This window comes from Podarcis vaucheri (assembly GCF_965113315.1).
Source record: "Podarcis vaucheri genome assembly, chromosome: 9".
In the NCBI taxonomy this organism is placed as follows: Eukaryota; Metazoa; Chordata; class Lepidosauria; order Squamata; family Lacertidae; genus Podarcis; species Podarcis vaucheri.
In genome coordinates, this window is record NC_138767.1 from 58,798,241 (window position 1) to 58,811,161 (window position 12,921).

Genomic DNA, 12,921 nt, shown 5'->3' on the forward strand with positions numbered 1-12,921 from the left:
CTGATTTACATAATGTGATTTGGTGACCCTCCCGGAGTTGCAAAGGGGTTAAGTTTAACCTCTGGTTTGCTAGTAAAACTGAATTACTGTGACATGGAGCCATGTCTAAGAAGTGTGTCACTGATCTGAAAAGTTTGGAAAGCTCTGCCCTAAACCTAAGTACGTCAAGTGAAAAACTATTCTGGACATCAATCATAATAGAAATATGCAAAACAACTAAGCAAGTATTAGAAGTCACCCCAGAACTGGCCCTACTAAACATCTTCCAAGATAATAATGCCCACTCACAACATAAAGAGCTCATAACCCGCCTACTCTCAGCAGCCAGAAGCATCATAGCCAGACACTGGAGAGACCTGTCAGGAGTAAGCATGAACCAATAGTATAGGAAACAGCCTTATTAGAAAAACTAACCAACAAACTGAAAATGACATGGGGACAAATAGAAGAAGACACCTTCACCCCAATACACAGCCCGATAAGACAACAAGAACAACTCACTGACAGCATACAAATCAGTCTGGCTAACCTGATCCAACCACACACCTACCCTGCTCAGACATAAAAACAAATCTCACTACAGCCAACCAAAGTCAACCAACCACACCCTAGGTGGTCTCTCACCACCAAGGAAATACAACAAGCAAATAGGAAGAGAACCCACACAAGTGATGCTGACACAAAACCCCACACATACACTAAATACAACGGTACCTCGGTTTTCGAACATCTCCGTTGACAAACATTTCGGTTTTTGAACGCCGTAAACCTGGCAGTAAATGCTTCGGTTTTTGAATATGCCTTGGAAGTTGAATATGCCACGCGGCTTCTGCTGAGTGCAAAATCATGAGGCCTAACTGTCAGCTTTTGAGTTTTCGGTTTTTGAACATTTCAGAACTCAAATGGTCTTCTGGAATGGATTACGTTTGAAAACCGAGGTACCATGTAGAAGAATGGAAGCATTGTCACCCACCTCCCTCCCTGGCCCCCCTTCCCCCCCTTTTCTTGCTAACCTAACACTGTATGCAACACTAATGTCTCACAACAAATGAAACTGATCTGTAGAAAACGCAACTTGAAAAAAAAGAGACAATGCACGTATTTTTGTAAACTAAGAAATCTTTAATAATTTTTTTTTTAAAAAAAAACCCCACCACAACTGGGAACAGTTGCTGGCCATTTAAATGAAAACAGTGTGTTTAATATACTTAGGAAAAACCTTTCATGACCGCTCTTAGCTTTTGTTTTTTTAAGAAAACTACAGGGAGGCCACAATTGACTAAAATTGCATTTTACTTAAGGGCACATGGTGGTGATTCAATACTTTGTGTTAATATCCATTGTAGGCTTTGTCCGCCTGTTCTTCCATTGTGTTGCAAATCAGAAATAAGCTTGTCTGCAGCAAACTTTTTCCGACTGGAGCCATCAGATATTTCTAATAGCTGTTTTATAGCTGTTCTATCCCGAGAGGTAAGTACTAGTAAAAAAAAAAAGTAATATAACCAATAAAATGAAGTGTTTTGATATTTTGATTTTTTTTTGCTAGTGACTTCTTGGATATAGATGAAAGATAGAGTAGATTTAACAGTTAACATGCGTAACAGCCAACCATTGTGCAAGTAATCTGTCCACGAAGAAGGCATTGTGCAGATTTCCCAGTCGATATACATAATCTCCCTCAACTGCGTTTTGTAAATTTCTTGGCCGTTATGTCATCTCTCCAAGAAATGTGCTCTCGTTTCCTTTGCCTGGTTCAGTAGTATGCAGTCTGTGTCCACCCCCCACCTGCCCCAACATACCACCCCACTGACCTGCTGAAAATGTCAGGGTCCCAGATAGATTAACCTTTTTTCCTGTAGTGCAGCCGCCTTTTCACCCTTCCTACCACCCCACAGAGCATAGGGGCAGCCGCAGAATGTCAATGGCTGCCCCGAGGCCGCCTTCCAGAAGCAGGCCTCACGCTGTGCCAGCAGAACTTCCTCTGCAGCCTCCAGGACCATTGGGAGTGCCTGCTTATTCACGTTATTTAGTCTAAAAACTATCTTGTTGTGTCCTGAGAACTGGAAGTATTCTTAAACTGAACGCAGGTAATGGTGAGTCGTCCAAGATCACCAAACAATTCCATGGTGGAGGTGAGATTGAAAGATCTCCATCTGTTTCAAAGCTATTTTACTTTAATCGTATGTTTGCCATCTGGTAATATGATGCTTAAGGGGAGCGGGTGGCGTTGTGGTGTAAACCACCGAGCCTCTTGGGCTTGCCGATCAGAAGGTCGGTGGTTCGAATCTGTGCAATGGGGTGATCTCCTGTTGCTCTGTCCCAGCTCCTGCCAACCTAGCAGTTCGAAATCGCACCAATGCGAGTAGATAGTTACCGCTGTGGCGGGAAGGTAAATGGTGTTTCCGTGCACTCTGGCTTCCGTCATGGTGTTCCGTTGCGCCAGAAACGGTTTAGTCATGCTGGCCACATGACCCAGAAAGCTGTCTGTGGACAAACACCGTCTCCCTTGGGCTGAAAGTGAAATGAGCGCCGCAACCCCAGTCCCCTTTGACTGGACTTAACCGTCCAGGGGTCCTTCACCTTTCACCTAATATGATGCTAGGGAGGTTATTTTTCTTTACTGTTACTACAGTACAGTGGTACCTCTAGTTAAAAACTTAATTTGTTCCAGAGGTCCATTCCTAACCTGAAACTGTTCTTAACTAGAGGCGTGCTTTCGCTAATGGGGCCTTTTGCTGTCGCCGGCACACGATTTCCATTCTCATCCTGAGGCAAAGTTTTCAACTCGAGGTAACTCTTCCAGGTTAGCGGCGTTTGAAACCTGAGGTGTTTGTAACTCAAGGTACCACTATATAGTTGAGCTGGAAAGCAAGGAGGGTAGAATCGCCCAGGTAGGGAGCCCCTGCTCTGGTTCTCCAGGGGATGTTGACCTCCAACTCCCGTTAACTCCAACCAGCATAGCCAGTAGTTGGGGATGTTGAGAACTGTAGTTCCAGCAACATCTGGAGAGAGTCAAAGGTTAGCTACTCCTGCCCTTCTTCGGAGCTGTGATTTGGTTTTGCTGATAATGTGTCCCTTTTAACTTTACAGAGGGATCCATCAGAGACGGTGTCTGTGAAAGATGTTTTAGCTCGTGCTGCGGCAAAAGGGTTATTGGAAGGGATTGACTTAGCAAAGCCAGCTAAGAGAGAAGAGAAAAAGAAAAAGAAACAGAAAGTAACCCAGCCAAAGACACCTACTAAAGAGGCAGTGATAAAGTCCAAAATTCAGGAGTTCCTGGATCGAGAAATGAAACCGGGCATGATTGAGTCAGATACTTCCGTCTCTAATTTAGCTTCCAGTGCCTCTCAAAAATCTGTGAACCAGACAAATAGTTCTGTTCCCCTGAAGAAAACAGTCCAACCCCCCTCGAACTCGTCTCTGCCGATGATGCCCAAAAATTCGCTTACTGCAGTGTCCATGCAAAAGATGTTTGAAAAGCATCGAAACATCAGAAAACCAAAGCTTGACGATAGTGTGATGGTCTTGAAACCTGTCGAAATCGTCCTGCCTCCGGTAATGGTGCCATACTTCAACCCACAAGGAAACCGATCCCATATTTCGACTAACCATTATTATTATAATTGGGGTGGAACTCATGGCACGCTTAGCCCTTCTACATCCAAAAAGCTGATCAAGACAAAAGAGCCCTCGCTTTCTTCTACAGTCAAGCATTCTCGTCCGTGGCTTTGAAGATTGCCTTTTGTAACTCAGTTTTTAACCGTAATTCTTTCAAAATTTGAAACTTGCATTCCTCTAATGGTAAAAAACGAAAACCCTTGGGCATTCAGTATTCATCTGCATAGGGACCAAACTGCTCTAGGCAGCAGTTAAGATGTTCACATGCCTTTTCCACAGCTATTATTATGGTAGCAGAGGGGCTGTTCTGCAGAAAGGCTTTTATTTCAATGAACTTTGAATGTCAAAATGCTTAAATTTATATACAGTATTAGATTATGCAGACAGGGGTATACCAGAGGTTTCATGGGCAATAGATGATCAGCTTAGAATACAGCAGACAGATTCTGTCTAAGTAAAAACTTACAGGTGCTGAATTTTAGGGCTAGCCATTACAATTGTAAACAAGAACAGGGCTTCTAAAAAGTAGAAGTGGATTTCAGTTCTTATTTTCTAGATATTTCAGTGTAAAGCCTTGGGAATTTTGAATACCTTGTTTCTTTTTCTAAAATTGGTTCCAGTCTGCAGAGTGATCTTTCAAGACTTCAGCCTGTTTAATAATCTGCTCAAATCTTCTCTTCCAAAAGGACTGGTTTTTTTATTAAAAAAAAGCAAATTGTGACCATTTTGGCTTTAAGAATAGGACATCACAACCTCAAAGAAAAAGGACAAGAACATTTCCGGGCTTTCTTTGTGAGGTAGCACAATTACTGGATGGTTTCATGTTGCTGCGGCTAGACACTGAACTCTACTAGGACGTCAATATAAATATTTGGCTCATTAGGCAGCATAGTTAAATGGAAACAAACCTATTAAACAATTGCTGATTAATGCCTTTCATAACTCTAGTCTGTTATTTTCTGTGTCCTCGCGCCCTAGCCACTTAGTATCTTTTGTAACTAAGGATTTTATAGGCTCAGTTGTAACACATATGCATTAGTCCTAGATCATTACAGGAAAGACAAACGTTCTGTGCTTCCTTATAGGTTGACTATATTCTTTCTGTAATGTTTAAGGGCATTCATGAGGCATAGTTAACTGAGATGCCTAGGTATCTTTTCAGATGTTGGAAGAAAATTTCTGTTCCGTATGAAACAGTCTTCATTATATATAACATATCAGGAGCAATTAAGCATTTGGTGGTGGGTAAATTGAAGAGGATGCATAACGTGGCAAACCAGAAGTGTTTTGGCTGGCATCTACAGTTGAGAGTACTATTGCGTTAGGTAATAATAATAATAATAATAATAATAATTATTATTATTATTTATACTCCATCTGGCTGGGTTTTCCCATACTTTTGTATTAAATATTCAAAAATCATCTTTTTCCTTTAGTAAACCTACTCTCATTAAAAATCTGCCCTATTTTATATTTTAATTTGGAGATTACATAGCTGAAAAGGAATAATAACCATTTCTTTTTACCAAGCTAAGACGAGTGTTTTTAGAATGGTGGCTTTTCTTGTGGAATCACGATTCTCCCAGCGACATAAACACAAGAGGCCAGCAGTTAATGCAGCTAAATTTATTCTTGCAACAGATTACATTTAAATGTGTAAAAAGTGGACAATGGTGGAAAAAACTTTTCTGTTTTAAAATCAACTACTTCACGTAATAGCGAGAGCTCTTACTGATAAACTGTGTGTATTTTCTCCTTTCTCTTTTGCAGATAGTGAAATAAATCAAACCTACTTCTGCTATTCACACTTCTCTCCCTCAAAATAACTATGCCTGCCAAAGAGAGGAGCTAATGATGGTAATGATAGAGCTCTAGAGAGGCTCAGCTTTTGTGAGCTAATGCGATAAAAATAGCAGTTTCCCTCCATATGTGATCTGTTTAATTGACTGCAGAGTTCTTTAACAAATAAACAAGTTCTTAAAGCTTTGTAGACGGTGCCATCTTTGTATTCAGCTTTCTGTAGATTTTCTTCTACTCAGCTATTAAAGGCTTTGCACACAAAGTTTATCATTAAGACCTCTTTGTTACAGAAGTAGGATTGATGGCGTTTCATGCAAATTTCTTTCCGTTTTTAGGCATTTCTCTATGAAAAAACATGTTTTTAAAGAAATAGTACTTGTTTTGTATAAACGAAGCAACAAGCAGCATCAAAGAACTGCTGTGGGTTGGGGCAGAAAAAAAGGCATTAATTAAGCTATCACAAATGACTGGTTAACAATCTCCCTTCCTTCAACGGAGTACGCAAATGAGGTGGTCCGTGAGAGCAGCATCTAACTTGCTTTTTGTGTTTTTTAAAAATAATAGAAGTTAGCTTTACATGTTATTTTTGCCATTTTACTTCTACATATTCAGTTAATTAAAAAGGTGACTACAAATAATTACAAAAATCCTCTGTCTTTAGGCAACCTATAATACACTGAGATTACTTAGCACTGGATTATCGTGTGCGATCACATCCAGTAATAAAGATATGTCAACATAATCGAAGAATATTTCAGTAAAAATAGAATAAATAAAATAAAAATATTTAAGCTGTATTTAACAAGTTAATCAAAAAAAGACATGAAACGTCCAAGGCATAGTGAACATGGCTGCCTTGTGCAATTATAAAGAATGCATAGATAACAGAAGTGTCACTACAACATTGAGTAAGTCATTGGCATTTGTTCGCATTCAACCCATACATGTATTTTGGCCATCATTGAGAAATGTTTTATATTTTATTTGTCCGGTAAGAACTGCCTTGCTGCTTTCTGTTTCCAGCAGTGGCCAGCCTGATGCCCTTTGGGAGCTCACAAGTGTGGCCTTCCCTATTGTTTAGTCCTCAGCATCTGGTATTCAGAGACACTACCTCTCCAATGGAGATTCCATAAAGAAGGTTCAGATAAAATAAGCTGATAACAAGTTTGATTTTCAAGGAGTGGGATGCAACTCTCAGCTGGTGGGACTTAAAACGCTGAAAATAATAATAAAAAGGTTTTAAAGCTTTTGAAACTTTGCAACTAACCCAAAAGCTACTTGGAAAAGAAATGCTTGGTCTACTCAATGTTTTCAGCAAGCATGTCTTGCATTTTCTTCTGAATGTGAAAAGGTCATACTCTAGAAAAACTTGATGCCAATTAAGACACAAATGAGTTAAGGTTTCCTGCTTGGGTTTGAGTACTTAATGAGAATGGAGCATAGCCATATAACAGAAACTATTGGTTTGCAATTTTATGATTTTTAATTTTTTTTTATTTGAGGAGGAGAGCTGCTGGTAGTCAGCATGTACTTTCTAAAAATGGAGTGAGCCCTATTATTTTCTTCAGGAGGGAAGTGAGAATGGTAATACCTTAGCAAAGGCAGATCCAAGCATTTGTCTACTTTAGGAGCACAATGGATGTGACCTTTAAAGCAATAAAGCCAGGAGGCTACACTCCTTAGGGTTCCTTCTCTTGGAAGGTAATGGATCTTATTACCTCTGTAAAGTTAACTAGAAAATAGTAAGGGTTGAGTCAGACTTTTTTTAAAAAATCTCTTTATGCATAGGCTCATTTCTGGTCTTGTTAACCTGCAAACTATACATCATAAAAATGGGGAGAGGGGGAGTTGCTAAGTTTTCCATTTTGTAGCTCTTGGGACATTGTGGGCTAATTCACACATGCCTGAATTGATGATTCAGCAACTGATGACCTGCAGTTGGATGTGTGACCCTAGCTCCACTGAGAAGCGGTGCATTTGAGGTGATATGGAAGGGGTTGTGACCCGGTGCCTCAGTCACACATGCAAGCCACTGCTTGAGGTGGTACTGATCAGGTGATAAACATGCGCATGAAAGCAAGCCCAATGCTGCCTTTAGAGAGGTAAAAGCAAGTGAGCACAATGCTTGGTTTGGCAGCAGCTGTTCCTCAGCGGAGGAGGGAAAAGGAAGAGAAACCTTTTAGGATATGTGAGCCAAATAGAAGCAGCTGTGGATGCTGAGATGTGGTTGGGGGTTTTTTTGAGCAGTGGACATCATCCCCCCCCCAACTCTCTACTGTTCCTAGTTGCTCCTCTTCCTATCATTCGCCAACCTGTCTGTCTGCTCCAGAAGCACAAGAAATTCTTGCACACACCTTTTTGTGTACTGAAATTGCACATGCAGCACCGACAGAATGATGTCTGTTTTGCAGAGTGCACTCATGGTGTCAAGCTACAATTGGGTACAAATTCTGTCAAAACACACTTGCATGACTGCGCGCATTGCTTTTCCTAAATGGAAGCAATTATTTGTGCAAGAAATAACTGGAAGGAGCATTTTTTAATCTTGACACCTTTTAGGACTGCCACTACTGATTGACAGTAGTGTAGTATTCTGCCTAATTCCTTATGCTACAGATTGTTGGGCTGCTACAGACTTGATTCACACATGACTCCACATTGCACTTGTGAACAAACAGGTTTTGTGGCTTACTCCTGTATGCATTGATATAATCTCCTCTTTAGTAGTTTTTGATATAATCTCTTCTTTAATAGTTTTTGGAGGAGAGTGCACAAACACAAGCTTGCCTTCCTTACCCTCTTCAATTGTACATTCGACACTCTGGGGCCTGATCTCTGCCATGGCCCCAAGGCATGAATGGGTTCTAAGGCTTTTCCTATGGCAGCTGCGCAAGTGAAAATGTGCTACACATTACACATGAAAAATATTAAAAACCATCCAAAACAAGAGCATAAGGTGCAGTTAGAAGGAACTAGCATGTGGAGTTGGTTGTGGGATTTGCGACAAGTTTCACTTGGCACTGCAAAGGTCAAATGTGGTCGGTGGGTGTTACAAAATCTATTGGGAGATCACATGATTTCTTAATTTAAAATCAAAGTAAACTATAGCTCCTTGGAAGGCTGCAAATTAAAATGGATCTTGCACAGCAAAAATGTCATTTAGGTGCGCCCAGCACCCAACCTCTGTGGGAATAAATGAAATGGAGGACATAGTTCTAGTGATAGAACGCAAGTAAGGAAAAACCCATGCACATTCACAGTCACCTAATGCAAACCCTGTCATAGGAAAAGTAACAAAGGATACCTTAATCTTCCTTCCCCTTTTCAGTTAAAGAGGTTTTACTCATGCTGTATTGCTGAAATTCCATTTCTGATGCACTGATCCTTGTAGACGACTGGTCAAGGATTAAGGTACATTTTGGCTTTACTATTTTAAACCTCATGCATCTATCAGGTCCTTACCTTCGCTTCCTGCCTGTATCAGGGTAGAAACATTTAAAAGCATAGACCAGCATCTATAGAAAATGCTAAGAAGCGCTTCAGCCTTAGTGTCACCAGTGCTGCGATTTATGTTTTGAAACAAAAATCCCAGCATATCCTCCTGGACTGCTCTCTGAACTCCTAAATGACAAGCTCGCTTTCAGAACTGAAGGGCATTTCAAAGGTGATGATCTGCTACGGGGGCAGTGCTTCTTTACGAGAAAAAAGCATGCAAACCAAATGTAGTTAATACCATGCGACAATAGAGCACATCTATTTTCTTGTGCATACGTATGCCTGGGAAAGGGTCATTCCCAGCACCGGCATGTCACTGAAACCGATACACATGTGATTGTCACAATTATAATATCGTTTGCACGCTCCTTCCAATCAAACTGCAATCTGCATAGGAAACTGTCGTGTTGAAGCAAACCCAACTGGCCGACAGAAGATGAAAAATGGTTACTAGGGTGCACAAGATGGAAGATTGGTTAATGAATGCAGTTTCTTTTTTTTAAAAAAGCAGCTCAATATTCATATTACAATAATACAATGGTAACTAATACTTGGTATGTACTTCAGTGTTAAAAATGAGGACAAAGTGCTGCAGGATACAAGGACTGCTTGTGACAAATCCCAACCAGGATGGGGATGAATATCAATTTGGGCATGGTTCTCTCCGAAGAGCAATGTGCCATAATCCTTTCTGGTGTATGTGTGAATTTAAGTAACGTTCATAATATTTACACAGTTGGAAAACAGACCTTCCACTTCATGGTGCGAAACCTCACAGCAAAAAAATTACTCATGCTTCTTTTCATATCACATGATGGTGGCAAGAACGAGAGAACATGCTTTTGTCTAATATTATTTGATAAGGGTAAATTCTCTGAAGACAAAGCATCACCAATTTAAACTGGAAGGCCAAAAATCAGTTCATCTTCTTTAACGTGGCTACTGTATCTTCTGCTAGATGTTTTCTGAGAAACCATTTCTTTTCCTGCAGGGCTGCTATGGCGTGTCCGTAACGGGACGTTTCTGTTTCAAAGTGTCAATGAGGGACAGCATCCCCCGTTTTACATTAGTCGTGACTCTTCTGGTCATCGAGTCTGCAGGAGGAGGAGGCGGCCGGACTTTTTGTGAAGGAGGTCTGGCTACCAAGCACTTCTGGTATCGTAGCTGAAAGAAAGCAAAGATGTTCTGCAATCATTAGCAAGGCTCAGTACCTTGAGCTTTCCTCACTATGTTCTGCAACATCATTTAGGATTTGCTTCCGAGTAGGCAAGACACACACATATCATGACCCATCAAGCTTAAATGCGACCCATCAAGCTATGTATGGTAAATTTAAAAGCAACAACTATGTATGGTGGTTCATCAACCTCCTAATTTTGCTACCTGCATGGGATTGGTTCGTCACAAGTTTTGCAAATCTGCCCTTAGACATGGCACTCGTAGATCCTTAGAGCGGGTCTTTCCTCATTTTGGCAGTTTCTTACATTCTCTGCACAATTATTACATGTTAGCGGGGACAACGCATCATTAAGATATTGGATACACAACCGTCCTTTCTAATACAAGGATACTCACCATGTTGGCAGATTTGTCTTAAGTCTTTCACCTCTAAATCTAAAAGAATATAATTTGATGGTAGTGGCTGGGATTGAACGTTATTGTGTTCCGATTGCCAGAACTTGCTCAGGTTAGTGCTAGTATTTTCTCTATTAGCCCAAGGGAACGGATGACAATTTTGAAGGATGGTACCCACTAAACCCTCTGGAAGCAGATGCTGAATAATACCACTGAAGCAGGGAACTCTGGTTATTCTCATCAATCTTACAATTTGTTCTTCCCATTGTCTCCTTTCTATAAAGACACATTGTTCTCTTGCAAAAGGCTGGCGCTTGTTTCCTTGTCTCTGATGCTTTATGCTACTTATCTGGTTTTCAGTCTGTGCACGTAACAGTTCACAATATTGACTGCTAATAGCATTAAAGCAGAGGAGGGGCAGAGAGCTGACACTAATATTTAGAATCATGGTGTTAAATGTTAAGATCCGAGTGCAGAACTGGGGAGAGAATTGTAATTTATCAGGGCGCTCTGAAAAATGAATAGAAATATTGTTTTCCTGTCATTTTGCGTTCATGCTAAATACTACAAAATAATATTTGAGGGGGATTTCATGTACTGGTTTCTTTTAATTTTCTAATAATTCTACAAATTGTACTACAGTTTTCTGCGGTCACTTACCATACAAGCCGCCTGGACGGCTTCTGATACGTTGCCTGCATTGGGCTCACACCAGAAAACGTGGCACTCAAAATGCTGGTTCCCTGTATCCATTATGAAGGCAAACGTATGGATATCTTTGCCCACTCCCATAAAAGACAAGAACCGTACACGACATTCCACCACAATTTCCTCTTCATTCTAGTTAGGAAGGAAGAATTCATGTTACTACAAATAAAAGTTTCAGAGGTAGCACTGAAGAAACAATTATTAGTCTGAGCGCTGGAAGCTCTGATTCTTGGAAGGTCACCAGTTATGGACCAAGGAACAAACCTGGCGTAACCTTCCAAAATGCACTAACTGTCACAGCATCCCGAGTTTGGAGGCTGATTTGCAAATAGGCATACAGGGTCATGCAGTTTCACACACAATGATATCATTCTTTCATATTTATTTTTTAAAGGTTGCCAAGCATCTTAATAAACAACAACTCCTCTCTTTTATTAAAAAAATATCACCTTAAATCAGTATGCAGATATGGAAGAAATTAATTTGAGGGGCATTAACAAAAAACTAGAGGTTACTTATTGTCCTAAACTAGCTGGGGTTCATTCTGTGCCCATCAACTTCTCAAAGTAGGGTAGAAAAATACCCAAGCATCTTGCCCATATTATTAATTCCATGTTTTTTATGGCTATACCATTTCAAGGGGACTAGAGGAGATCTCTGCTCTATGTCCATGTACATTTCTGTGCATATATTGCCTTGAGATGGTTGTTTAGAAGGTGACTGTAAATGACAACAACAACAACAACAACAGTCACCCTATTACAAAGCACTGCAGGGAAGCATTGGACCCAATGAGTAAATTTTAACCCAGTAAGGTTAATTTTGTGAGGTTGGCTTTATTTTGACACAAATTAACCATCTCATAGTGCAAACCTGACACACTGATTTCTTGTTGGTAACGTTCCTTTGAAAAACCAAAACAAAACCTTATTAGGCTATTGGGGTATGTTGGACCCACTGTATATATACAGTAGAACTTCTACTTACAACCGCCTCCACTCATGGATGCTCCAAGTTGCGACCACGGCAAACCCGGAAGTAACCGGCGGGTTTGCTGCTATTTGCACATGTGCAGGAGTGGTGATTGCTGTTTGCACATGCGAAGTAATGGGCAATTGCCGCCCGCGCATGCGCACAATGGTGCCTCTCCCAGCAACCCATTTTGCCATAAGGACAGGCCTCCGGAACAGACTGTGGTTGTGATTAAAGGTTCCACTGTATATATATTTTACCATGAGTCCAGTATTTCATCTAGCCATTTTTTGTTTGTTTCCGATTTGCTCGCTCTCTGGTTATGAGGCCAGTATTGCACATATAACACCTCATCTGTTTTCTTCTCCAGGGATTTCTTATATTCCAATAAGGAATTTAGGTTAATATTGTGGGGTATAATGTACCTTGGAATGGAATATTAATAAAATCCATTTTTCTATATTAGACGGCAGTCATTCTTGAAAACAGACAGGGACTGTATTTCTAGCTAGGGCTCTAAAGGGATTCACTGGACTCCAACATCAGATTAATATTATCCAAAAAGCTGGTGCGTGAGGGTTAAGTTCACTGAACTGTTAGATCATGACTGAGATCTATATTAGACATTATATTTCCCGTAAAATCTTAGGCAAGTGGGTTTTCTTCTCTGTTTATTAAGCTGGTAGTTTTGTTATTTTTACAGGAGAAAATAGCAACATATGGCAGAAATGAATATCTTTAAAATGCCATGCA

At 40.4% G+C, this 12,921-nt stretch overlaps 2 protein-coding genes across 17 annotated transcripts in view; one reads left to right on the plus strand and one right to left on the minus strand.

Moving 5' to 3' along the window:
- The window catches only part of NSUN7 (NOP2/Sun RNA methyltransferase family member 7), a 31,579-nt gene extending 24,399 nt beyond the window's left edge, over positions 1-7,180 (plus strand). For 4 of the 5 annotated variants that reach the window (XM_082238147.1, XM_082238145.1, XM_082238146.1 and 1 more), the window contains exons 12-13: positions 1,347-1,470; positions 3,091-4,560. In XM_082238147.1, the coding sequence (XP_082094273.1) occupies positions 1,347-1,470; positions 3,091-3,732 (766 nt within the window). In that variant the 3' untranslated portion in view covers positions 3,733-4,560. Of the gene's footprint in view, positions 1-1,346; positions 1,471-3,090; positions 4,561-5,388 lie in introns of those variants that run through there. The other variant, XM_082238148.1, reaches the window with a different exon arrangement.
- The window catches only part of APBB2 (amyloid beta precursor protein binding family B member 2), a 170,330-nt gene continuing 162,638 nt past the window's right edge, over positions 5,230-12,921 (minus strand). For all 12 annotated transcript variants that reach the window (XM_082238133.1, XM_082238138.1, XM_082238134.1 and 9 more), the window contains 2 exons: positions 11,149-11,328; positions 5,230-10,077 (listed from right to left, as the gene is read on the minus strand). In XM_082238133.1, the coding sequence (XP_082094259.1) occupies positions 9,910-10,077; positions 11,149-11,328 (348 nt within the window). In that variant the 3' untranslated portion in view covers positions 5,230-9,909. The remainder of the gene's footprint in view (positions 10,078-11,148; positions 11,329-12,921) is intronic.